This window comes from Arvicola amphibius, chromosome 12 (genome assembly GCF_903992535.2).
Source record: "Arvicola amphibius chromosome 12, mArvAmp1.2, whole genome shotgun sequence".
Classification (NCBI taxonomy): domain Eukaryota; kingdom Metazoa; phylum Chordata; class Mammalia; order Rodentia; family Cricetidae; genus Arvicola; species Arvicola amphibius.
Window position 1 is genome coordinate 9,195,635 of NC_052058.2, and position 27,491 is coordinate 9,223,125.

Genomic DNA, 27,491 nt, shown 5'->3' on the forward strand with positions numbered 1-27,491 from the left:
TATCTCCCTCCCTCCTCTCTTTCCTTCCTTCCTTCCTTGACTCCTTTCTATCTTCTCAATTTCCTGCTTCCTTCTTGAGTGGCTGTATACATTACTAATCAGGTCAACAAGGCAAAATATCACAAAATAGGTAAAAATCATCAGGTTTGGTCACTGTACAACCCATATCACAGTGTGGGAGTGCAAGCCAGTCACCTTGCAAATATGCAAAAGAGCCAGAAGGAATGAATGAATCTGTGTGAGGTATTTTATAGTCACTTCTGGCAAAGCACCTGTAGTCACATGTTTATTCGACAACATTTGCTTGAGGGCCCAGTATCTTCCAAGTTTCTGTGTGTACTGAGGAAGGATCTAAGCAGCTGGCAGGACCTTCGTCATGTATTTCACCCACCTATCTGCCACTGGAGTGCTAGCTGCCCCCTCAGACTACCCTCACTTCAGGTTTCTGAATACCACTGTACTTCACATGAATGAATGTTAGCCTTGGAATAATGCTGGTGATGGATTAAACAATTATTTCTCGTGTGTAAGTGAGAACACTGAGAACGCTGGACTTGAGATAGATCTAGCAGTTTCCCCGGGATTGTACAATGCTAAAAAAATTTGAACTGCCTGATTTCAGAACCCAGCCCAAACTATATAAAAATCCTTGACCTAAACAGTATCTCCCCCCATTACTTTTTATTACTATTTTGCTCACATCTTTTGAAACTTCTCCCAGAGGAGTCCTCATTAGATTGATTGTGAATTTATTCAGAAACTGTCAGTCAGCATTTACAGAAACCGAATATGCTAATATCTGGGCAAGGGTGGGCCTGGAGTGGTGACTCAGTGCTTAAGGGCACCCACTCCTTCAGAGAATTGATTTTCATGACAACTGTCCACATGGTAGCTCACAGCAACTGTAACTCCAGTTCCAAGGCATCTAGTGGCCTGTGAATGCACCAGATATATATGTGGTACACAGTCATACCTGCAGGCACAACATTCATACACATAAAATAAAAAGTGAGAAAGAAGTAAGCAAGGGGTTGGTAGGACCATGAGATTTGGATCTTGACTTCATATCATTGTTGATACAGGGAAACAAGTGAGGCATAGCCCACACGAGGAGATGAGACAAGAGAAGTGTGAACAGTGAATGAAAGGTGTGAACAGTGAATGAAAGGTGTGGACAGTAAATGAGATGTGTGAACAGTGAACTAGAGGTGTGAACAGTGAATGAGAGGTGTGAACTGTAAATGAGAGGTGTGGACAGTGAATAATGGGCAAGAACAGTGAATGAAAGGTGTGAATAGTGAACTAGAGGTGTGGACAGTGAATGAGAGGTGTGAACAATGAATGATAGGTGTGGACAGTAAATGAGATGTGTGAACAGTGAACAAGAGGTGTGAACAGTGAATGAGAGGTGTGAACAGTGAATGATAGGTGTGAACAGTGAATGAGAGGTGTGAACAGTGAATGAGAGGAGTGAACAGTAAATGAGAGGTGTGAATAGTGAATGAGATGTGTGAACAGTGAATAAGAGTTATGAACAGTGAATGGAGCAAACTGTCCACTGAGCATGCACCATGACAGTCGATAAAAGTTCCTCAGAGTTGATGGCTGAGAAGATGTGTACATGCTTATATGTGTTGGGCACATGCTTGCATACACACGTGTATATATCAATGTATGTGCACATATGTGTGCATATACAGCTATAAAAGTGCTTGTAGATGCAAGGGTTGCATGGGTGGATATACATGCATATGTGTGTGGTATGTGGCAATCAAGATGGTCATGTGACAATAGGAAAAGTGACACACTTTGGGAACAGAGTCCTACATCAACATGGCATACATAATGTATTTTGAGCAATATCATTTAAACTAACATATATCTTTTAAGCATCTATGTATAATCTCGTCACTTTTATTCAAGGGCATTATGGACATATATTGTCTTTTAATCTAAAAAGAAATAACAGGGAGAAATGGTGGCATCACCTTGGAAATGCCTCCACCTGCACTCTGCTCAGATAACAACTAGAATCTTCTTGGAGAAAACTAGAGACAGATAGTCCATTTTTCAGGTATCTTTTGACCTTCCTTGCCACTGCAGGGCTTCTAGGGGAGTTAAAGCAAAAGTTACTGTTTGTCAAAACCCATTTTCCATGGCAGAATGTTTACATGGAAACATCGTGCCTTCAGACTAATTAGTGTGATTACACATGGCTTCTAACCAAGGCTGGATAGGAACTGGGTGACGGTGTCTTGTTTTCAAATGATTTCTCTTGCTGGCAGTGGATGCTGACATTTTCAGTTCACATTGCTGAAGCCCTGGGCTGAACTCCATATGCACGGCCTGCCACACTGTACATGTTTTCAATCAGTCATACAAGGCTGCTCTTCTCTCTTTTTTTCAATGTCAAAACTTAACCCACACATAGCCTCAAGAGGCATGAAGATGCCTAAGCCACAACGCTGAGTTGTACGACCTAATATCCATGTAATGACGGGACTGGCTGCAGGGCACATTTGGAAATAATCTTCAGCCTTTGGGATTAAGACCAAGGGCAGGAAATAATAAAGCTGTGTGAAACTATACCACCTCCTCCTTCTGCTCCTAGCATTCTGCACTACGGGTTGGGAATATCTGAGTTCCACGGGAGCCAAGGAAATGTTAAGCAATTCTCAAAGACAGAAGAGCATACAGTTCAGCCATGAGTGAGCATCTCAGAGAGTGAAGTGGAGGCAACAGCGGGAGAGGGAGGGAAGCCACAACTGAGGTTCAGATGGTGGAGGTCTGTAAACATCTCATCAAGCAAATAGACAAGGGAAATGCTTTCCTGAGTAGCATGCACTTAACCCAGGGAACTTAATGACACATGATTTTTATGGAGCCAAGGAACTCAGTAACATTTGTCAAAGGGTTGGACACTGGTGAATACAGAGACCATCTGTGGCTCAGCGAAGTGGGCTGAATGCAGCGAGGCTGCCCCTTCCACTGCCATCCACCACAGATATAGATTCTGGCTGAGTGTCTTCAGGAAGGGGAAGAGCCCAGTGGGTCAGGGACCATCTGTTCATTCAGCTCTGCATTGTTAACCAATCACAAATAAAAGAGAGGCCAGACCAGGAGACCTCCTAATCTTTCCCATGGCTGCCGTAAGCCTGAAGGTCTCCCTCTTTGACCTGTCATGTGGATTCTGTAAAGCTGCCGCTCTCCTTCTGTGCTGCCACCAGCCACCCGTGTGTTTTCCCACCTTCTCTGCTCCACAGTCAACCAGAGCATATTTGCTAGTGATTGTGCTTGATCAGATATATGGAATTCTGACATGGACGTACATATATAAAGTACATTTTCTCATGACTTTCTCATTTGCTAATATATTCTTATCAAAAGTACCTATAAGTGGCTAACAGTTAGCACAAAAAGATCTAATCTGATCCATAAATACAAGTAATACAGAAGAAATGAAAGTTCATAATAGAAAAGAGACAGCAAGAGAATCACTGAAGGTACAGGGACAACAATCTCTATCCGGAACGTCCCCAGGCACTCTTGATCACATGTTGTTCAAGTAGCAAAGTCTGTCACAGAATGGCTGGTGCCTGAGAAGACCCAGTTGCTGCGCAGAATGCCCGTTGGCCACTTTCATCCCCAGCCTATCCATTTTCCTGACAGTAAATGTTCTTGTAAGAGGCATATAAACATATCAAAAAGTTGTTGCTGAGTTTGGCAAAATAGCAAAGCATGACTGTATTTTCTTTCTTATTCCCCAAAGGCATTCTAAAGTGTTTTAAAGCAAAACAGAAGACAGCTTTCATCTACCAAGAGCCCCCAGTGGAGCACAGGTCATCGAGCTGGTCAAACAATTAGTTGGGAGCTTGAGCGAACAGATCTTAAACACGTCACTTATGAACATACCATCAGCCATGAAGCAGTATCTAGTAGCGGGAGTTCAGCCACAATATTTATCACCAGCCAGACTTTCAGAAACACAACTTCCACGTGGGAAGAGGTACCCAGGGATTTATGGCTTTCAATAACTTCTAGTCCTAATTTCACAAGTATGGAACATTTAAAGCTCCAATTCTAGTGCCACTGCTGTCCCTTCATTGATAGAAACAGGGTTTCTGAGTTATACCCACCTTACACAACAGAGGAAGCACCTGAAAGAAAGGCTCAAGGTCTGCAGGCAAGCAGGTCTGAGGTTGAAGACCATCTATCAGTTCTGCTGATATGGCATAGATTGGTTTCTTAATCTCTTTTAGCACCAGTCCCTGCATTTATAAGTTGAGATAGTAATATCTACCAGGTTATTTTTAGTGAGAGTCGTGTGTGTGTGTGTGTCTGTGTGTGTGTGTGTGTGTGTGTGTGTGTGTGTGTGTGTGTAAGGGGGGGGGTCAGCCAAAGGTAATTACCAGGTTTTTTTCCTCATTCGTCTTAGTTTCTGAGACATGGTCTCTCACTAAAACCTGAAACGGACAGATTCGTCTAGGCTGGTTGCCTAGTGAGTTCCAAGGACCATTCTTTCTCTGTCTCCCCAGCAGATGTGGTTCCACAACTAGTTTCTTTATGTGGATTCTGGGTTGAACTTGGGCCCTGACCAGTTAACACCTAACCAACTGATCCATCTCCCAGACTCCCCCACAGAACTACTTTTGGATTTTTCTTCCAAATGGCATAAAGAAGCTGCTGAGCATCCAGTGAAAGCCATCCTGATTGTTAGTACTCTCTCTCTTCTTTGAATTTCTTTTTATTTTACAGTACTGAGGTCAAACCCAGGGTCTTGCATGTGCTTGGCAAAGTCTCCACCAAGGAACTGCATCTCCAACAGTAATTCCAGAACATTTTAACAGGCATGTCTTCCCAGAACAATACCTGCTGAACAATAACCCTGGAGATGTATGTTCTCGATAACCCCTTGTTCTTTGTCTTCCCCATTAGCCCAAGTTAGAATCCATCTGAGTTATGTCTGTCTTACCACTTCCTGGATGGCTTTTCTCAATCGCCCGTTCTGCCATATAACCCAACTGTCTTTTTGACAGTGAGGAATGTATAATATTGTGTCACCACCTTGTCACTGTTGATATCATTTCTCAAATACAATATACATCCTGTCATTCTTTTGCTCATGAAAGTTCAGTTGTTTCTTCTACCAGACAACATCAATATTTACTTTGGATTTCAACCACAATGGCTTGGTTCAGACCAATTGTCACTGTTGCTACAAGAAACTCATAAGAAAAGCAGACTTAAGATAACAGACAGTAATGGTAAAGATTGACAGGCTGTTCACACAGTAATAGGTCAAGAAAAGTGGTTACAATAAGAATGTAGGGCTCTCTAAACCCAGCCTATTGCCTGGAGGCCTTTGCTAGATCCTTGAAGGGACATCCCAGGTACAGCATCAGAGATAGAGTTGTTATTCAGAGAGCCTGGGGCTGCTGGAGCTTGCAGAGCAGTGTGTGACAGAGACAGCCACTGTGAAGAGACTATCACAATCCAGAGAGCTGCACACAGGATCCTGCATTGCTTGTCTGATGAATAAAACCACAGAGAGTGAGACTCCAAAGGGCTGGGAAGGACAGACATTGGAAAACAAAAAACTCTTGGGAGCCCAGGGACTTCCAACTCTTGACACAGCTTTGGGAAGCCTTTGTGTTCAGACAATCAGGGCAGAGAAACTCAGTGTTGAATATAAGAGTTTGGAAGGAGCCTGGAAAGATGCACTTTAGTGGTACACACCTTTACTCCCAGCACTTGAGAGTTTGAGACCAGTGGTCTACAGAGAAAGTTCCAGGACAGGCTTCAAAGCTACAGAGATATCTGTCTTGATAAACCAAAAAACTCCTCTCCACACTTGGCCATAGGTTCTAGTGATATGGCTAAATGCACCAAGAAGGTCGAGATCATTGGGAAATATGGGACCCGCTATGGTGCCTCCCTCCAGAAAATGGTGAAGAAAATTGAAATCAGCCAGCATGCCAAGTACACGTGCTCCTTCTGTGGCAAGACCAAGATGAAGAGACGAACCGTCAGCATCCGGCACTGTGGTTCCTGCATGAAAACAGTGGCTGGCGGGGTCTGGACCTACAACACTACTCTTCCGTCACAGTGAAGTCTGCCATCAGAAGACTGAAGGAACTGAAAGACCAGCAGAAGGGCTACCATTTGAGACCCAAGTCTACTCAATAATGCACAGCCAACTAAATATATGGGTTAATTTACATTAAAAATACTACACTGGAAAGTCACAGAAGACACATCCAAAATGACTTTGGGATAAATGTGAAGAGGAAATGCTAACACCCCAATGACGTCAGCACTTCACACACACACACACACACACACACACACACACACACACACACACACACACAAGTCTACTCCGGAAAAGAAAAAAACAGAATCTAGACATTTAACACAGAAATTACTAGGTCTAGAATCTAATCAAATGCTCAGGCCATGTGAAGAAACAAAAAACTAGTACTTACAAGCAAGAGACAGTGCTCAGGAGAAGCCAGACAAGAGAGGGAAAATGGGTTTTAACAAACAAAGGGTTTAAAGTGACTGTGGATAGGTTCAAGGGTGTAAAGAAAACAGGAACATAACACAATGACACGGAAGGAAATGGAGAGTGTCAGAAAACCATGAAACTGAAATAACCAGCATGTGAAACTCTAAAATCACTGTGTGTACACAGGAGCAGACTCGACACTTCAGAGGGAAAGATCATCAAACTTGTCAAAGTACAGCAGAAGGGCACAAACTGAAATGGAGATGTGTGGGCATCAGAGACCCGTAGGATGACGTCAAGGAATGTATTAAACAATCTCAGAAGTACAGGAGTACTGGGAAAGAGGACAATATTTGAAAAAATGTAGTGATATTTTGTTTGTGTTTTAAAAAATAAAGCCTGAAGATCAGGGTGCAGGGCTAACACTAGTGGCCCGGCAGTGGTGGCACACACCTTTAATCCCAGGACTCAAGGGATGGCTCTCTGTTAGTTCAAGGCCACCCTGGGTTCCATTAAAACGATCCAGTCTAAAAGAGAAACAGAGCTCACACAAAGGTAATCCCAGCACTCCAGAGGTGGAGACAGGAGTGATATGGCTGGGTGGAGAGAGGAATATAAGGCAGGAGGAGACAGAAGCTCAATGCACTTTGAGAAGCAGTACAGTCTGAGCATGCAGTCTGGGGATGCAGTCTGAGAATGCAGTCTGAGCATGCAGTCTGAGCATGCAGTCTGAGCATGCAGTCTGGGGATGCAGTCTGAGCATGCAGTCTGGGGATGCAGTCTGATGATACTGAAGAGTCAGTCTGAGCATGCAGTCTGAAAACAGGATGGACCCTTTGGTCTGAGCATTGGTAGAGGTAAGAACTCTCTAGTGGCTGGCCTATCTACTTCTCTGATCTTTCAGCATTAACATCTATATCTGACTCTGGGTTTTTATTATTAAGAACAATTAGAATTGTTCTACAAAATATAATAACCAAAGAACTCAAATTAGACTAAAGCAATAAATCACCAATACCAGAAGATTGGGTGAGCATAAAAAAAGAACCATTTGACCAGAACAACAGATAGCAACGTACCTCACAATCAAATGAAGCCAACAACACAACATAGAAAAAATAAAAGAGGAGCTAGAAATATGAGAAATAGCATGTCACATACTGCCATTCATATTTATTGCTACACTATTCACAAGAGCTGGGGAAAGAATTAGCCTTGGTGTCCATAAACAAATGAATGAATGAAGAAACTGTGGTCCATATACACAACAGAGTTCTATTCAGCCATAAAAATAGTGAAATCGTGATGTTTGTAGAAAAATGGATGGAAATTAGATTAACTGAATTAACCCAGGCTCACATAAACAAATGCCTAGATTTTTGGGTGTGTGTGTGTGTGTGTGTTGTTGATATGGACATCAAACTAGAGGATTACAAGAAAGGTTAAACAAAGAGGTCTTGAAAAGTGGGAGGGAGAAAGGAGGTTAATAGGATACATGTGCTATGGAAGAAAAATGGGGTTACTTGGAAGAGGATGAGAGCCAGCAAAAGGCCAAACAAGATAAGAAGGAGAGTGGGGGAGGAAGACCAACAACAAAGTACTATAAAATGTCATAATGAAGCTCATTAGTTTGCATGATCACTGAAAAATAAAACAAGTAAAGTAACTAAAAATATTAAAACAAGCTGGATAGCAAAAGGAAGATTTAACCAAGCCTATTCATACTGTTAGTCACTGGTAAATATGACAGGCAGTGTTAAAGGATGCTGAAACCAGTTGTAGGTGGAGGGCAAGTTTACCCAAAGAAAGGACCAAATAAGAGTATTTCATTTATCATTTTTAAGGAATATACTTGACTCTTTAAAGATAACACAGTAATAAAGCACTGAATGTGTCAACATATAAGCACAAGTAAAATCTGTAGACAGGAGAACAAGAGAAGATGCATGAAACTAGACGAAGATGTTTTAAATTCTTACATTAAAGATGGCATCATAGAGTGTTGGGGACATGTAGATCATCATAAGCGACAGAGGTGTATGGTAAACCCCAGTGTAGGCCCGTCTCAATACCTTTTCTCCAATGTTAGAAGTACATTTGTACTATGGACTGTGGAAACCCTTAACCACATGACTCTTAATGAGGTCCAGTCCTGTGGGTGATGTGAGCTCAGGACTGAACTAAATAAAAATGCGTAGTGGCTAGTGCCCTAGGCAAGGCAGCCTATAATAACTACTGAAAACAAAACAACATTAAGTAAAAAACATACAAAGATGCATTAGCTAATAACACAATAAAAGGCATAAAAGGGAATACTAAAATAATCAAGCAATCCCAAGAAAGAGAAAAAATAACAGGAAACAATGAACAGAAGGGTAGCGGGGTAATCAAATTGTGTCTATGATTACTTAAATATAAATGAATTGGACTTTCTGTTATAAGGCAGATTTGTTAGATTACAACAAACATCAAGAACTGGTTGAGCCAGATATTATTGTAGAAGTAGACATGAGAAAAACAAGTATTACCAGTGATAAAGTAGGGTGTTGGGACATAGCGATAGCTCAGCAGATAAATCTCTGTGACACATGCATGAGCACTCCTGTTCAATGCCCAGAATGACATTAAAAAGTTGGATATGGTGGAACACACCTGTGATCCTTGGGTTGGGAGACAGAGAGATGGGGAGACTGGGAGTGTGTGACTTCTCAGAGCTTTCTGCCCAGACAGCCTGACCTAATACACAAGCTTCAGTTCCCAGGAAAAGACCTGGTCTCAAAGCAACAAGGTGGACGATGCCTGAGGCATGACACTGGAGGCTGATGTCTGGCGTTCACAGGCATGTGCACCTGCACACACATGAGTGCTTACACCATACAAATATAACACACACACACACACACACACACACACACACAAACAAAACCAAAATCAATGTGAAAGTGCTAGAGCTGGCATATGCCGCTCCATAGAGGAGCTGCTTTAGTTGCCAGTATCTGTTGGGTGGCTCACAATCACCCGCAATTCCAGCTTCAGGGGATCTGATGCCCACTTAGCCTCTGCAGGCACTGCACTCACTGGCTCACATTTGTATTCACATACACACACACACACACACACACACACACACACACACACACACACAAATAATGAAAAGTAAAAAATTAAAATAAAAAAGAAGAATGTTAAATAATAGCAAAGGAATCACTCAAGAGACTTTGGCTAAGCTACAAATGGAAATATTACCTTCTTACAAGACCACATGGAAAACTCACCAAGGTGGACCATCTGGCGCACAATAAAATATGTCTCTATAAATTTAAAAGGATTGAAACCAGAGTATGTTTTCTGACCACAACGGTATTAAATTAGAAATCAAAACCAGAAAGCTATCTGCCAACTCCTTAGATACTTGGGAGCTAAGCTGTGTGCTCTAAAATAACCACACGACAAGGGAGAAAACAGGAGGAAAATCTAAAAATATTTTGAATTGATGAAAATGAAAATATGTCAGAATTCATTAGATGATACAAGCAAAATGCTTAGAATATTTGAACTCAAACTTTCTACTTTCTATAACTCCCCTTTTCAGTCTTAAAAATTATTGACAATCCTAATGAGCTCATGTCATTTTTCACTCTGAAAAGAATTAAAATTGAGAGCTTAAAATATATTTAATAAATTTAGAGATTAAAATAACAAGGCCACTGTTGATTAGTACATCTTAAATTTTTATAAATATGTCTTCCTATGAATTGATGAGCAGGATACTGTTTTACTTTTTCTATATTCTTTAGTCTTGTCTTTTAAAATACCATTTCACTTTCACATCTTTGTTGCCTCCAATCTTTTGTCATATATTATTTGGGTTGAAATGTGTGAAGAAAACCTAGCCTTCTGCAGACTTCTTGTAATAAAGGTTTGGTGTACCTAATAGTTCTTAGGGTAGCTGTAGATAGTAGTTGTAAACGATGATGACACTTTCATTTTCCAGCTGCCCAGACCTAGTGTATCTGACAGACTTTCCTGTGAAGCAAGATAGTTTGTGTCCTGCTTGTCTACTTAGGACAGCATACTGTTAGCAGTCGAGGCAGGGGCAGTTTCTTGCCCAGTGACTTATTTTTACTACAAAGAAAGTAGACTCCTTGTGGAGTTTCTTTGATGCCCATTATCTTCTCTGATTGATTAATCTTCTCTGATTGATGCTGCCAGGAGATGACATGTATCATTGTCATAGAAGAAGAAGAAGAAGAAGAAGAAGAAGAAGAAGAAGAAGAAGAAGAAGAAGAAGAAGAAGAAGAAGAAGAACAAGAAGAAGAAGAACAAGAACAAGAAGAACAAGAAGAACAAGAAGAACCTAGGTTATTAAAATATCTTAAATTTCATATTCTGTAGATCTCTGAAGTGTTTGAAGATGACCTGTCTATCTAAAATATATCTTTGTTTGACCTTGAAAACATACCTAATGTGACTATAAGTTTGACTATAATAGGTGACTAATTATTAACCTGCATTTCCTTATTATCCTAAACAGTTGGTAATAATAACTTTCAAAGACTAGAAATTTGCATTACATTGTTAAAATAGGTACAATACCTTGAACAAGAATAGAAATGTATATACAGTATGTTCTAACAAAATAAATCTCGATATACAAACTTTGTATGCAACATACAAAAGTCCAATCCAATGTAAAACATTTAAAACTAACAGTTTCTTTCTAAAAGCAGATTCAATAATCTACCTTTTTATCTATCATATCCATGTCCCCCTTTTTCCTTTTCAGAGTAAATTCGATAATCTATATAATTAGGATATAATATAATCTAGGATAATCTCTTTATCCTAGCATATCTATATCCCCCTTTCATTCTTTTCAAACCAAGAACCTTAAATCTAATTTCCTTTGTTTAATTTTTTTCCTGACCATTATCCATAACAACTTGTAACCAACACAATAAACAAAGACAAACATCCATAATCAAATATTTGTTTTCTAGGCTACTTCCTGCTGATTGTAAAAGCTGATAATCTTATGGGAGCCCACAAAAAAAATTGGATTATGATCAAGTTGTTATTGGAGTATTATGTGAGGCTGGATCACCTCAGCTAGCAGTCTTGAAGCTAATCTGGATGTAGAACACAGAGGAAACTGCAACAGAGGTGCTCTGAAATGTTGGATCATCTGGGCCATTTGCTCCTATGGAAGATTTTTCAGGGGCTCTTCCTTAATAAAACCTTATTTTTCTTAACCAAGAATGAATCCACAGTCAAGCAAATCTTATTTTTCTTAACCAAGAGTGAATCCACAGACTCTCATTTTGTGTGGAAACAAAAGCAAAACTTCTTCTCCACAGTAACATATCTTTTGACTTAAATTTTGAAGTCAAGGCATTTTCAAAATATATGTTGGATTAATCCAGCAGCATTTATAATCAAATGTGTTTTAGCAGCTATTGCTCCTTCCTAAGCAGTCAAACAACTCAAAGACAACACAATAACATGCAGCATTCAGATTCTCTGTGCATTTTCCATCTTTATATGGATGCTAAGCTGGGATGGATGGGATCTGAGAGCGCTATTTTTTCTCCTGAACCCAGGTGACTAGGTTTGAGTCCAACTCTGGCCTGTGATGATGGCTAAAAAGCCTCAGGCAAATGCTTTTTCATGAATTTGTGCCCCCACATTGGGCAACAAAATGAAGCATGATTAATAAAAACTCAGAGAGAGAAATTGGGGTTCAACCTGAAGATCTGAAAACATGGAATTACTCAGTGATAAAGGGAAAAAGTCTATCAAGACAATCAAAGCCATGGATGTGCATGAATTCATTCTGCTGAGGGAATGAAGCCAAGGGTAAAGGGCTCCATATTGGGTGTTCCTTTTTGTAGGGCACTCTGGCAGAGGCAAAACTACAGGGACAATCAGCCCATCCCTGGTTGCCCAGGGGACACAAGGGGACATTGTTGGGATGGTGGTGAATCTGCTCCACACTGCAGTGGTTGATCCATGACAGTACATTTTTGTAAAAACTCACGAAGCTCTATAGCACTGTGCATAGACTTCAATATACAGAATAGTCATTTAACACAACTGTGTAGCAGAGTGGCAGTCCTGGGATGCAATGTAGACTACTGTAGAAGCAACACAGCATAACAGAAACCAGAAGCAAGATCACCAAACAGAGCAAGAGAGATCGTCTATCACGTGGGTCCTTGGAAGACCTGGAATACATAGCATCACTAGGTCTCCAAAAAGCAAATGGTAGAAATTGTTGATTTGAGTGACTTTGGGAAATGGTCGACATCTTTAAGATTGAAGTCAAAGGAAACTGTACACATGAACTGTTCAGTAGGTGACTATACCAGGTGCTAAACTGTGACATTTGAAAGGTTGGGGGCATGTTTGCCTTATCAAGAGCTAATTCTACTATGAGCCAGGGAGCTTCTGAACTGCCTAGATGAAATAATTATCACTGTGTGCCTAGGTGTGTGTGTTTGTGTGTGTGTGGTATGTGTGTTTGTGTGTGGAGGGTGTATGTTTGTGTGCAGGGAGGAGTCTGTGGGAGGGTAGGGGTGTTTGTGTGAGTGGTGTGTTTGTGTGTGTGGTATGTGTTTGTGTGTGGAGGTGTTTGTGTGTGTAGTATGTATGTTTATGTGTATGTGGTGTGTGTTTGTGGGAGGGGGGGGCGCCGGTGTCTGTGGGAGAGGGTTTGTATGAGCAGAAGCCTGCCTTATCTGAAGCTGGGTTCCTCTCTGGAGACAACCTATCTCCAGGGCTGGTGAATTACAGCTGTAAATTCCTGGCCCTGTCACCCTGCTAGGCAGCTTTGTTCAGCACCTATAGCTGTAGAGCTTGTGAGTGAGATCCAGGGTGTTGGTGCCCACAGCTCCTGTAGCTGTGGAGCTCCTGTGTGAGATCCAGGGTGTAGGTGCCCACAGCTCTACCTCTGCCTGCTCTGGCTTTCCCCTTGTGCATTTTTATCCTGGAGGGCTATCCCACCTTCGACATATGAATTCTGCCTTGCGGGGAACCCAAAAGTCTTGGTATTTATGTAGAATATGGGTACAGTAAGCAAAATAAAGCCTAAGTATGTGGTGTGTAAACCCTTTAAAAATCACAGTAAGTCCCTGTTGAATATCTACAGTCATTGGGTGCCCCAAGCAGAAGAGCAACCTCAAGCCAGGATGACACCAAAACCCAAACATCAGCAGATGGTATAGAGGTCTGATGTCTCTGCAGCTATGACATACAGGCTACACCAGTGTAGATCAGTGTACCTACTGAACATCTGACTGAACCACCCTGAATTAGCAAAGGAACACACACACACAAGCAGTAAATAGATGTCACTTATGTATATAGACACACAAACATCCCATTTACCTTTGTTCCAAAGCAGTAGCTATAATATAGGGGTATTTCAGCTGCCGAAGAAAACATCATGGAGAATATGTCTTTGGAAACCTGCATGTCCCACGCTTTGTGGGAAGTGACAGATTCTCTGGGGCTTCCTAATTCTGAGCCTGGTTGTCGCAGACACAGCTTCTCACTGAACATAGTAAGAATCCACAGCAGACACAGACGCGGAAGGGACAAATGAGACTCTGGAAGAAGGTAGGAGAACTTTATTGATGAAGTCTATTTATCAGGCATGGAGCTTGAGTAGCAAACAGTCCAAAGCCCCCAAATTAGCCATTTTACAATTCAGAAAATAAGGAAGGACACACTTATCCCAGCTGGACAAAAAAACCAACAAAACAAAACAAAACAAAAACCGTGTTTCCCACATTAGGAAAGTGAAAAAGCCCAGCAAATGCCTGACAGTGGAGTTCAGTTTTAACACGAGGTTTGCTGAGCTTCATATTATTGTTGTGCACTTCTGGCTAAGCATCAATCATGCTGCCAGGGTGACAAGACCACTTCAAAGCCATGTGCTTACCTCAGCAGCCCCGGATGCCTACAGGACTCCAGCAGTCCACACTCTTGCTGGACACAAAGCAAGCTGTGTCTTCTTATGGGAGGGATTTATCTCCTGTGATCATGGCCAGCATTTCATCAGCCTCATTATTTGAGGGACCCGAGCTTCTATAAAGCCTTAAATGACCGAGCTTTTGGAGCTTAGACAAGTGCTTTTCTTGTGAACAACAGGGAAATAGAAGTGAGGACTGCAACTTTCACCCAGCGCGGCCCTTCACACAACTTTCCTTGCTCCTGAAAAATAACAGCCCTCACCTCATTTTCTACTTGAAGGCCATTTGCTAAAATATGGGATGTGGACTTAATGAACCAGTTTCTCAAAATAAACACGGAGGGCATAACAACCTTCCAGGTACTTATGCGGCAGGAAAAAAACATCTACAAACAGACACGCCAAAGTCATCAATATGTCACTGAAGGAATATAAACTGATTGTAAAGAAAAAATGCAAGGCCCGAGTTTTCTACTACCTGACACACCTGGAATGTAAACCAGCCTTTCGAAGGCACCGTGGCCAATGGCAGCTTTATTTCAGACTCTAATGCAACACATAAAAACAGCTAATTAGAAAAAGTCCACAATACAGGAGCTGGGCATGCTATCTGGCTGTGCTTGGTCTGGGGTTCGGATCTCCTAATCTGGGATAGGAATCTGCTTCCTCGGACTTTCTCACTGCTTTTTGCCCAAGGTCTTACGGGTCTCAGTCAGAGCTTCCATGGCCTCTGAAATAGCACAACAGCAGAATGGGTTGGTACGGCCAGCCTGTCTCTTTACATGTGTCCATGAAATAAACAAACGTTTCAGAAGAAGAGGATTTGTGTGGGCATGGATGTGTATATGTGTATGAACATGCATGTTCTCAACTTCATGGACATAACATGAGACTGTTTCCAGGAGCATACTCTGTGATAGCCATCACGAGTGAATTCTCACCTGTCTGTCTGTCTATCTCTGTCTCTCTGTCTCCATGCATATACATGTGTTGTGTGCACACAGGTGTGTGGATGTCCATGCAGAGGTCTGAAGTTGAGGACAGAAGTCTTCCTTCTATGATCAGCCTTTACTTAATTTTTGGAGGCAGAGTCCCCCGCTGAGCCTGAAGCTTGCCAGTTTTGGCTAGTCTAACATTATGGTGAACTTCTGCTGCCAACCTGACATAACCTAAAACCACCTCAGAAGGGAATGCCTCTGAAGACTAATCCAGACTATGTTGGCCTGTGGGGTCTATCTAACTGGGATAAGGGAATAGGGAGACCTACCCTGGATGATCGGCTTTGGACTGAAGGAAAAGAGAGGGAGCTGAGCACAGGCATGCATACATTCTTTGCTCAGTCTTCCTGGTGATGGGTGTGACTTAGCCAGCCCCCTCATGTTCTGCTTCAGTGGCTTCCCCTCTCTGATGGCCTGTAATCTGGACCTGTGAACCGGAATAAGACTCTCACTAAAATGCTTTGCTAAGATGTTTTATTATAGTAATAAGACAGAAAACAGGGACATCTTCTCATCTGACTGGACCTAGAGGTCCCCTGCCTCGGTCTCTCCAGGTGTCTGTCTCTCTTTGCTCTTACAGGCAGCTACCGCACTTGACCAACTTTTACAAGGTCTCTGGGGATTTCAACTCCAGTCATGATTGTGTGACAAGCACTTGTCCACTGTGCCATCTCCCAAACCCAGATGTGAAGACTCTCCTGGAGTTCAACACACCACTGTCAGAGGTGGAGCAGGCCTCCTTACCTTTTTCTTTCTGCATTGTCAAAGGAAAATAAGTGGTAGATAGATAGATAGATAGATAGATAGATAGATAGATAGATAGATAGATAGATAGATAGATAGATAGATAGATACAAAATGAGAAATTTATGACCAATGGGAAGAGAAATGCCCTATCATGGAGATCCCTTATACACTAAATTCCATATTTTTAAACTCTTTGTAGAAACAACAGAGACTCAACAAAGAGCACATTTAACTTAAAACAACTTAACTTAGGATGTGTCAGGACGTGTCCAGAGTTTGTGTTTATGTATATAAAAACTGGAAGCTTCGATGGCTCAGATTCCTTGGATAGAACCAAACATGACTGCCCCAATCATTAGGGAGGTTTCCTCAGTCTACCAATGGGAAAAGATGCAGCGATCCACACCCAAACATTAGGGAGAGCTCAGGGAACCCCACAGAAGAGGAGAGGCAGGATTGTAGAAGTCAGAGGGGTCAAGGATACTAGAAAAACATGGCCCATAGAATCAACTAAGCAGTGCTCATAGGGCTCACAGAGACTGGGGTGACAGTCAGAGAACCTGCATGTGTCTGCACTAGGTCTTCAGCATACATGCTGTGGTTGTGTAGCTTAGAGTTCTTGTAGGACTCCTGAAAAAAGGAGGTGGGGGTGTCTCTGACTCTTTTGCCTACTCTTGGAACCCTTTTCCTCCTCCTGGTTGCCTCACCCAGCCTTGATGTGAGGTTTTGTGTCTAATCTTATTACATCTTGTTGTGCTTTGTTTGGGTGATATCATTGGGAGGCCTCCTCTTTTCTGAAGGGAAATGGAAGTATGGTGGATCTTGGGGAAAAGGGAGGTGAGTGTGTGACAGGGAACTGGGAGGAGTGAGGGAGGGGAGGCTGTGGTTAGGATGTATTGTATGAGATCGGCTATCAAACTACCCATGTTCTCCCTCCCTTTCCCCCCTCTTTATTCCAGAACTGCAGGCATTTGATGAAAGTGGGCAGAAAGAGCTGGCTGGGTCATTTGTATCTCTTCCAGGTCCCCGTTAGCATGATTTACCAGGTAGACAGATGCTTCTTTCACTGTAAGAGCCCAACTGGGGAGAAATGTTAAGTGTGGCCTTTCCTTAAAAGCACTGATGGGAACTGCTTCAATAGCTAGAAAGCCCATGCATCTTAAGTCTGCTGCTCACTGCACTTACTTTTTAGCACAGTTCTGAGGGTACAAGAATACATTTCCTACACACAACCCCTGCCTTCAAATCCAGATCTTGTGATCCTTCCTACTCAACTTAGCAAGGTATTTGTAAAATATATGTGCAAGAAGGGTCCAAGGAGCTTTCTCACTAAGCCCCTTTCCCTAGCAATCAGAACAGCTGCCTTTCTGATAACGCACAAGGATTCTAAGGGAAAGGTGTCATTGAAGGGAAGTTGCTACTTGCATTATTTATGAGAACAGTAAATCTAAGAAGTATTGAACTTGGCCAGCTCTTCCAATTTTAAAAGCATTCTGTTTTGGCAAAGCCAGGCTTTGAGTGTCAAATTTTGTATTTCTGAGAAGTAGGCTCATGCCCTCCTAAAATATTTAATCTCTCCTTCATTTAGAAGGATAAGCACACAAGCTTTGTCTCTTCATCTTGGCTTGTTTTCCCCAACCAGTAACATACAGTGGGGAAAGCCAAAATGAAGTGTTAATCCCCTTAAAATTTCTCCCTCTTCTCTTGTTTTGATAGAGTTCAAATCTCCTTGTCTGCTGCAATCCAGATGTGAAATGACCTCTCCAGGGTCACACGGGGAAGCCAAGTCCTATTCCATAAGAGTCAGCCACCACAGGCGCTTAGTTTCCACGACATTCACTCAGTGGCCATTCACGATACAATATGTTAAATTAAACATGCAGATAATCAAAATATTATTTGTAAAGCGTTTAAATGAAAGTTTGGAGGGCTGAGGATGTATTTCACTTGATAAAATGCTTGCCTATCATGCATGAAGCCTTCAGTTAGATATCTAGATCTTTAAATCGGGGCCAGTGGTATACACCTAAAACCCCAGCACTAAGGAGGTAGAGGCAGGAGGATCAGAAGTTCAAAGTCATCCTCAGAGACATGGAGATGTATCTGTTCAAGGCCAGCTGAGCTACAGGAGACATTGTCTCAAAAGCAGTTAAATAAAGGAAGTTTGAATGGCCTAAGCAATCATGTTATATAGATAACACATTTCCCCAACAGTGCGCTTAAACTGTATGGCTGTTCAGTAGCTGTTCATAGGTTTAATATAGGCACAATTGTTGGTCTCTATAGAGTATAACTTTTGAAAACAATGCATGATGGTGCTATGCATCCAGAAATGGAAGTTAACAAAAGAGTTGTGTGTATGTGGGGGGGAGTCAACATAACTTTGCCATATTCTATCTAGCCTATTTTTCTTGTACCTCATGCCTGAGCAATCACAGTGCTTCCTGAGTCTAATGCCACCTTCCTTCCTCTCTCTCCTGTGCTTGAGTGGTTTGACTGAACTTCTAAAACCACCACTCTGATGTCACTCCTGCTGTTAAATGAGAACAAAAGTTTTCACAATCTGACAATAAAATTTAGCTTTCAAATCGAGACTTCAAATTGCTGATGTTATACTGCTTTTCAATATTGAAGATTTTTTAAAGAAAAATAATGTTTTGCATATATGAGTGTTTTGTCTGTCCATGTCTGTGTACTTACTACCTTCATGCCTGGTGTCCTCACCGGCCAGACAAGGGTGTTAGAGACCCGGGGACTATAGTTACAAAAGTTGTGAGCCACCATGTGGGTACTGAGAATTAAAAGACCATGTGGGTCTTCTGGAAGAGCAGCCTGTGATTCCGACACATCTCTCTACCCATTACGTTTTTTTTTTTTTCAATAGCATCTTTCATTTTTGCCTTTTATTCAAGCTTTTTCTGCCCAGTGTCTAATTACTTGCTTTCTCATGCTTGTTGCCTGGAGATCTGCAGCTTTGATGCCTGATGCTGGGGCACTTTTTCTGTGTCTATGGTAACAAATCCACTGACCCTTCAGAGTTTGTTTAAAAGCGATTTCTTCGCTATGATTTAAAACATTGGCTGCCTCTTCTGAAAGGAGAGAACACGTCTACATCTCCCAAAGATACATTCCGTGGATTGTCTCACTCCCTGCCACACTTGAACAGAGGGAGTTTTTATTCTTACTTGACAAAGCAGTAACCTAGTCTTGAAAATTTTATTTGCCTGTGATGGCACAGTCATTAAGTGTCAGTGACCACAGGAAGCCTAATTGATTTTGTGCCCTAAATGTGTTATGATGATTTATTGGCTCCCAAACTTATATTGAAATCTGTTCCTCAGTGTAAGGGTGCTGTGAAGTGGTAGAAACATTAAGAGATAACTAAGTTACTATTGTAGAATGGAGCGGCGGGGCTGCGTCCCGCCACCCGGCCGCCAGCTAGCTTTACACCCGAAATAATTACACGGAAACTGTATTCTTTTAAAACACTGCCTGGCCCATAGTTTCAGCTTCTTATTGGCTAATTCTCACATCTTCCTTTAACCCATATTTAGTAATCTGTGTAGCACCACGAGGTGTGGCTTACCAGGAGAGATCTTAACCTGCGTCCATCTCGGAGAGGAGAAGCATGGAGACTCACTATGGCGACTGCCTGAAGTGTCTCCCCACTCCTGCTACCCAGCATTCTGTTCTGTCTACTCTGCCTACCTAATTTTCTGTTCTCTTAAAGGGCCAAGGCAGTTTTCTTTATTAATTAACCAATGAAAGTAACATAGACAGATAACTCTCCTCCATCATACTATGAGTAATCAGTGTGGCCCTCACAGGACTGGAATATTTTAAGAACAGGAGAATATCATAAGCCAGGGCTACCTTTTGGTGGCTCATCTCTTTCGCGCATGCTCACTTTTGCTTGTGTATTTTCCCATTGAGTTGTAATGCTGCTTGTGCCTCTGACAAGATGTGCCCAGTCTTAAATCTCCAGTCCCTCAAGGTCAGAGCTAAATCAAACCCTTTTCTTGATAGAGCCATGGAACTAGCAACTAACATTGATAAGTCTATACACACAGACATATCCACTATAAATCATATTCATTTCCTCATCTTCAGAACCACAGAATCCATGACACTACCATCCATGACCAGAACTATTCTCAGGAATGTCTACTCTTTCCTTTTTCCTCTTCACAGTTCGTGATCTACCTTTATATACACTAAGTTCAAAAATAAATGAGGACAGAACAATAGTGGTAGAAAAAAGTATCACAAATACAAGATGGTACAATAACTGAAAAGACTCTAGTGACAAAATAATTTTTCTAGAAAAAGATTTTGTCTTAAAGTAGCACTAAAACCTAGTTTTAGAGGCTAATGACCATTAGTTAGACAAGAGGGGAGGAAGTCAAGAAAGAGATATCCAGCCACATTTTAATGATCAGAATGCCTTTGTGCATAAATTGAATTCAGCATCTTTGATTTTCAATGATTTGGTATGCCCCATGATGATTTACTCTCCAAGATATTAAGAAACCTGGCCATACACTGTTTCTTTTCTAGTGGATACTCAGAGAAAGAGTGAAGCAGCTCAAGTCTTTCAGGGAAAAGAAGAAAGCCTGAGTGCAGTGGGAAGTTCATACACAGGCCTGGCTCGCCAGGAGCTGACCTATCTCATGTGACTGTCGATGTCCATTAATAACAGCTCTTCTCTTCGTACCTCCATGGAGTTTAGGCTGGGAATGGTGCCAGACTGGATGCCCCCGCTTCCTTTTCTTTTGACAGTCTTCCACAAACTCAAAATTCCTTTCATGTTTAGTCATAAAAGAGGGACAATCACATGAGTGAGAGGCACAGATGTGACCATGATAAACGGGAATTGGGGCCAAAGTCTCCCAGGACAGCAGTGAAAGTTTAACTTAAGAATTTCTCCCTTCTCTAAGGGTTGCTAGCTTTGTCTTGTTGGAATCTCTGGGAGGCTAAGCTGTCATCAAATGAGGCCATAAACTTTCAGTCAACAAGGCTAAGACCATCCATGATGATAACTTTGAACTTCACTACTTGGAGGTTAGGGATCTTGACATAAAAATATGGAGATGCTAGGCTACATTTTAAACTTTAAGCCATGTGTTAAATTAGGTGTAGCAGCCCTTGTCTCAATTCTGATTAGTTAATCCTCCAACTGAAAACACTTTATCTCTACATTTTTTTATTCAGGCTAAACCTACATATTATTACTATAAATGAAAGTAAATTACCTAGTCATGAACCTAATTTCCCACTCAGTCAGGACTTGTCTAAAAACACAATGTCCTCTCAGTAAGAAGAAAATCTCCTAAAAATAAAACTATTACAAATGATAACGAGCTCATCACTGCCACACAGTTGAGAACACCCACAATTGCACGTATATGATAAACACACACAAATAAAGGTAAAATGAATTTGCAAAGTGAAAGACTTCATTGTTGTGTGAAGCGGCGGGGCTGCGTCCCGCCAACCGCCGCTGGCTAGCTTTACACCCGAAATAATTACACGGAAACTGTATTCTTTTAAAACACTGCCTGGCCCATAGTTTCAGCCTCTTATTGGTTAATTCTCTCATCTTCCTTTAACCCATATTTAGTAATCTGGGTAGTACCACGAGTTGTGGCTTACCAGGAGAGATCTTAACCTGCGTCCATCTCGGAGAGCAGCAGCATGGAGACTCACCACGCGACTGCCTGAAGCGTCTCTCCCTAACTCTACTTCCTTGTTCCCACAATTCTGTTCTGTCTACTCCACCTACCTAATTTTCTGTTCTTAAAGGGCCAAGGCAGTTTTCTTTATTAATAATGAAAGTAACACATAGACACTCCTCCATCACTTCCCCTTTTTCTGTTTAAACAAAAAAGAAAGGCTTCAACTTTAACATAGCAAAATTACATATAACAGTTATCAAGCAAGTATTACAGTTACAATATTTAAATCTATTTTATCTTTTATCATAACTAAGGAAAGCTATAACTATCTATTTATTCTTCAACTCCATCAAAGACTCCAGAAGGATATAATGCTACCTAAGTAAACAAGAAATAAGTAACTTATAAAACTCTAGAAATGACAGAGACAACTCGCTGCCTGGACAGTCACCCAAAGTTCCTCTGTACCGTTGGGGCATCCATCTTCGGGCTTCAGGCCCACAGTATCCAGCAGACATTTCCATGAAGCAGAAAAATTCCAAAGACAGTTCAGTCACTTTCTGCTGTGTCCTGCAGAACGTCTCGCAGACTCTTTCACGAATCAGGAACCCAGAAGGAACATCTCACCTTTAGGCAAGTTCAGCAGTCCTCTCTCTGCGGGTTCTTTATGTCCAGTTTATGCAACAGTCCAGGCAAGAGCAGTTCCTTGCCCAAATGGCTAACAAACTCCATAAGTAGCCTCTTCGATGCCCATCTTCCTCTCGAAGTAGATTGGTGCTGCCAGGAGCAGACGTGTCTCATTGTCATGAAAAACCCTAAGTTATTAAAACATTAAATGCCATATTCTGCAGTCTTTGAAAGATATGAAGAATGTCTATCTAACTGAAATATATCTCTACATATCTAGAAAATCTAATAACATGACTACAAGCTTAACTATTATCAATGATTATCCATTAACAACCTATATTTCCTAATTATACATTACAGTTTTTAAAATGAACTACAATCACAATAGCTTAATCAAGATCAGAAATACATATACATATAACAAAATTGACCTTAAAATCTATACCAATGCAAATTCATATCTATATCATCTCCCCCTTTAAATGTAAAAGAACATTTATAAGCAATATTTGGGAAAATGGGCGCAGTTTTTTCTCTCCAAACTGCTTCCTGCTGAATGGGGGCGCTGTTATTTAGGTCTTTTATGGTGTAACCTGTGTGCTAGGTTCATCCCAGTTGGCAGTTGAGTGAAGTAATTTTTTGAAGATGTTCACTGCAACCTTTCAGGAGGGCGTGGTCTATCATACCATATTGGGATAGAAGCAATCCACAGAGTCTCGTCCTCTGTGAAAACAAAAGAAGAAACTCTTTTCCAAAGCATCATGTTCTTAGATCCAAATCCTGAAGTCATACCGTTAAGATGTCCATTCTGGTCTAGCTTGGCAGCCCATATAATGAAATGTCTCTCTGTACTTAGCTCCTTTACAGTCAAAAAAATCAAAGAAAACACAACAAAATACATAATCCAGACTCTCTGTGAATTTTCCATTTTTACGTGGCTTATTTTTACTCTATCACTTTACTTCTTTTAATCTATAACTATCTGTACTCTGTCTCTTTAAAGACTTTAACCTTTTTTTTTTAAGGCATTAACTTTATTTTCTATATTTTCTTTTTCTCTCTTTTAAGCCTACGTGAGCCATTTAAAGGCCTTCTATGTCTGAATCTTTTCTATTGTGAATCTGTAATTTTTTACTATCCAGGAGCATTTCTTAAAAGGTTAACCACTTCTTAAAATAATACGGTACTGCCTGTTTACAGCCAAGTCTAAACCTTAACTGCGCTGTTATCATGGTAATTACGATAGTTCCTGCCTGAGATCAGTACAGTTCAGCATGGCGGAGCAGAGCCAAAGCCGCTCCTGCCTCAGTCATTTGGTGCCCCTGAGCCGCACACAGTTCCAGGCACACAGCAGTCCACATTGGAGCCACACTCAGCAGTTTAATTTTGATACTGAGCGTGCAGCACAGAAACTCTTTTAATCCAAGTCACAGCCAAATCTGACGCGCAGAGCAGTCTGAAAACACCTCTCTCTCTATGGCGGCAGGAATCCGCAAATGCTGTCCCGCTCACCTAAGCCTGATTCCGCCATCTGCTCAGGTGCAGGAAGGGAGCAGTGAGCCATTGGCATGGTCTCAGAGAACTTTCTTTCCGATCCCAAGCGGGCAAGGTTTTTAAGTGGATTTAGTCACCACGTTGGAGGGCGCCAATCTGTAGTGGGAAGCGGCGGGCTGCGTTCCCGCCGCCCAGTTCCCAGCAACCGGCTAGCTTTACCCGAAATAATTACACGGAAACTGTATTCTTTTAAAGACTGCCTGGCCCATTATCTGTAGCCTCTTATTAGTTAATTCTCTCATCTTCCTTTAACCCATATTTAGTAATCTGGGTAGTACCACGAGTTGTGGCTTACCAGGAGAGATCTTAACCTGCGTCCATCTCGGAGAGCAGCAGCATGGAGACTCACCACGCGACTGCCTGAAGCGTCTCTCCCTAACTCTACTTCCTTGTTCCCACAATTCTGTTCTGTCTACTCCACCTACCTAATTTTCTGTTCTTAAAGGGCCAAGGCAGTTTTCTTTATTAATAATGAAAGTAACACATAGACACTCCTCCATCACTTCATGGTGACAGAAAAGAGAATAATTTGAATAAAATTAGAATCATCACTCATAGATGCAAATTTATGTTTATTGTTGTTTTGTTAGCTATATATTTATTATTCAATGGCATCAAGCCAAACTTAAGTGACTGCATTTTGTTTCTTTGTTGTGGCTGTGATAAAATTACCCTGACAAAAGACAAGTCAGGTTTAAAGGAGTTTACTTTGCCTTACAGCCCACCCTGGTGGGGAAGAGATGACAAAGGAGTGTGAAGCTGACCTTGCAGCCAGGAAACGGCTGATTACATTTCATGCCCACACAGGAAGCAGAGAAGAGGACAGATGTAAGGCAAGGCTATAAACTCCGGAAGCCTGCCCACTGTGACATGCTTCCTCCAGCAAGCCTCCACCTCCTTATAGTTCCATAACATCCCCAAATAATGCCATCAACCCGGGAAGAAGCATTCAGATACATGATCCTGTTGGGGACATTTCTCATTCAAGCCACAACAGTGTCTTGCAACTTTGAAAGTGTAGTTCTTGCTCATGTCAGCTGCAATCTCAGGCTGAGTTTCTGCTCCTGTGTCTAGTGCTATTGAATCAAGGTTGATAGAGCAATGCTGGTATGGTATATAGCATCTTCATGAAACACAGAAGAATGAAGATGGAAGGGAGGAATCAGCACAGTGCTCTGAAGCTGCAACTTCTGCCCTGCTTCCCTAGCTCAGTCACATGGCCAACCCTGATGTCACTGGGTATCAGAGTGCCAAGGAAGGAGCCTATATGAATGAATCTCATAAGTGACAGAAGACAGAGCGCATGTGCTTGGGGCTATTAGTACACATTATTGCAGAGTTCCTTGGCTTAATAATTATTTTGAGGCTTGTCAATGCCTTTTATTCCAGGAAATGAATAAATGAGACAATTGTTTTTTGTCAACTACTGATGACTTTAATATAGAAAAACAATTTATTTCAATTTGATTATGCTTTCTCAGCTTAAGTTTTTGTAACTGTGTTTGAAATACAAGATATTTGATTTGACTGTCACCTTTTAGCCATCAAACAATTTGGCACTGGCTTTAGTATAAAAGCCAACTTGGGTCCATATGCTTGGTACCATGGAAACACAGTGCACCATGTCATAGTTGGATTAAGCATCTTTGCAGGGTTCTCAACTTCAGGAACTTTTAGTTATATTCGTGTCTTTTTGTGGCAATGTATGTTCTACTTTTGCCATTGAAAATCACAGGAGTAAGTCACAGACTTGCCATCAAGCTAGCAGTACAGGATGGTTAAAACCTCTGCCCAGAGTTTCTTATGTGGATGTAGTTTAATTAAACTACAAGCGGATATAGTAAATATGTCTTTCTCTTCCCATGTGGCCTTCCTTTTTGAGATGAGGTATAATAAATTTGGCATCAAATAGCATAGAATAAAACATATGTGCCACTTCTATAAAGGTGGAGGATCTTTGGCACCCTGTGACAGTACTGGAGATAGAGTTTCTCATTCTCCCTTTCTCTCAACCCTTAACATCTCAACTTTAGCCCACATAGAAGTGTTACCATGTACAGAAAGGGATATGTTGTCCCCATGGCCATGCTTTTATTTTGGCTTAACAGTAGATAAAGGCTACCTTGGTTCCTCACCCCCAAAACCTGCTCTATGTCTCCTGTTGGTGAGAAGAACATCTCCGACTTACGAGGAAGCAAACGGCTATTGGTGAATCAACATACTCCTTGGCATGAAAGTCACCGATTTCTAGGTCTCATGAGAGAAGAGGTGGACTCCCAAGGCGTGGGGGAAACATACCAATGGAGATCTCCTTTTGCAAGAGAAAATTTGAAATAGGGAAATCGAAGAGGCCACCACCAACTATATTGTGACCTCAAAGAAAAAAATGTTTAGTTATATGAAAAAAAAGCAGACTTAAACTAATGTGTCCCCGTCTTCACTATCCATGTTATTGAAACAAAGGCAGAATTCGGGTAGCTGCTGTTTTATGATTGCAAACCTGGCACCGCACAGACACTTCCTTCAGCAAAGAATGGGGGGGTGTTCTTCTTTCTTCAGATTCCACTTAAACCCTGAAGGATTTCAGCAAGTGCACTTGACTTTGAACAAGGGTGGCCATACAAATCTCCTTAATAATGAAACCAAATAAAAATAGGACCATATTTTTTAGTTTTCTTTTTGTTTCTTTTATAGAATGTTCCCAAGTGACAAACTCAGACATGTACAAAACAGACCAGAGACAATAAAATCCGTACTTCAGACTCATAAATTGTCAATCGGCATCTCTCTTTTTATGTCTACAGTGAAGGGAAAAATAAAATAGAATTCTCACACTCTTTATTCTGGTTGTGTAAAATACTTTTGCCTGGTACATGAGTGTTAGTGAATAAAGACCCTGTGGTGTAAAAATTTAACTGTTTTGATTGCCTGGAGGTCCAAACAAATCTGTATTTATTTGGTTCTGTTCTGTTGGCCTGGGTCAGAGCTGATATGTAAGCTTCTCTTGCCAAGTGCCAGGAATACAAAGATGGATACACTAAGGTATATGAAGAAAACAAAGATATCCCCTGGATAATGTGATATGCAATAATTTGTATTATAAGAGAGGTCATTTTAAAAATGATGGGGGGGGGGCTAGGGAGCTGGTTCAGTGGGGCTGAGTAATTACTGTGTAGGCGTAAGAACCCGGGCTCAACTCTCTAACACCCAAATAAATGCCAAGTGTGGCCACGTGAACACAAAGTGCAGCGTGAGGATCTTTCTGGATCAATGCTATTAAACTCACAAAGTACATCTCAATAATGGTAATTCTAGTGTAGTCCAGTTTTCTGGGGTTCTTCTAACTTCACTATTGTAAGTCAAGAGTCTTCCTAACAAGTGGCCCACACTCTTTTACTATTTGTGAT

The 27,491-nt window shown here is 41.4% G+C and overlaps 1 protein-coding gene across 1 annotated transcript; it reads left to right on the forward strand.

The window, feature by feature from the left end:
- Nucleotides 1-5,872: 5,872 nt before the first annotated feature.
- On the forward strand, nt 5,873-6,109 carry LOC119828009 (60S ribosomal protein L37a-like). Its single transcript, XM_038350022.1, has one exon. The coding sequence runs from the start codon at nt 5,873-5,875 to the stop codon at nt 6,107-6,109; it is 237 nt and encodes a 78-aa protein (XP_038205950.1).
- The last annotated feature ends 21,382 nt before the right edge of the window (nt 6,110-27,491 follow it).

Excerpts from the sequence above, each read along its gene's own strand:
- LOC119828009 (XM_038350022.1), top strand. The coding sequence starts at position 5,873 with ATGGCTAAATGCACCAAGAAGGTCGAGATCATTGGGAAATATGGGACC.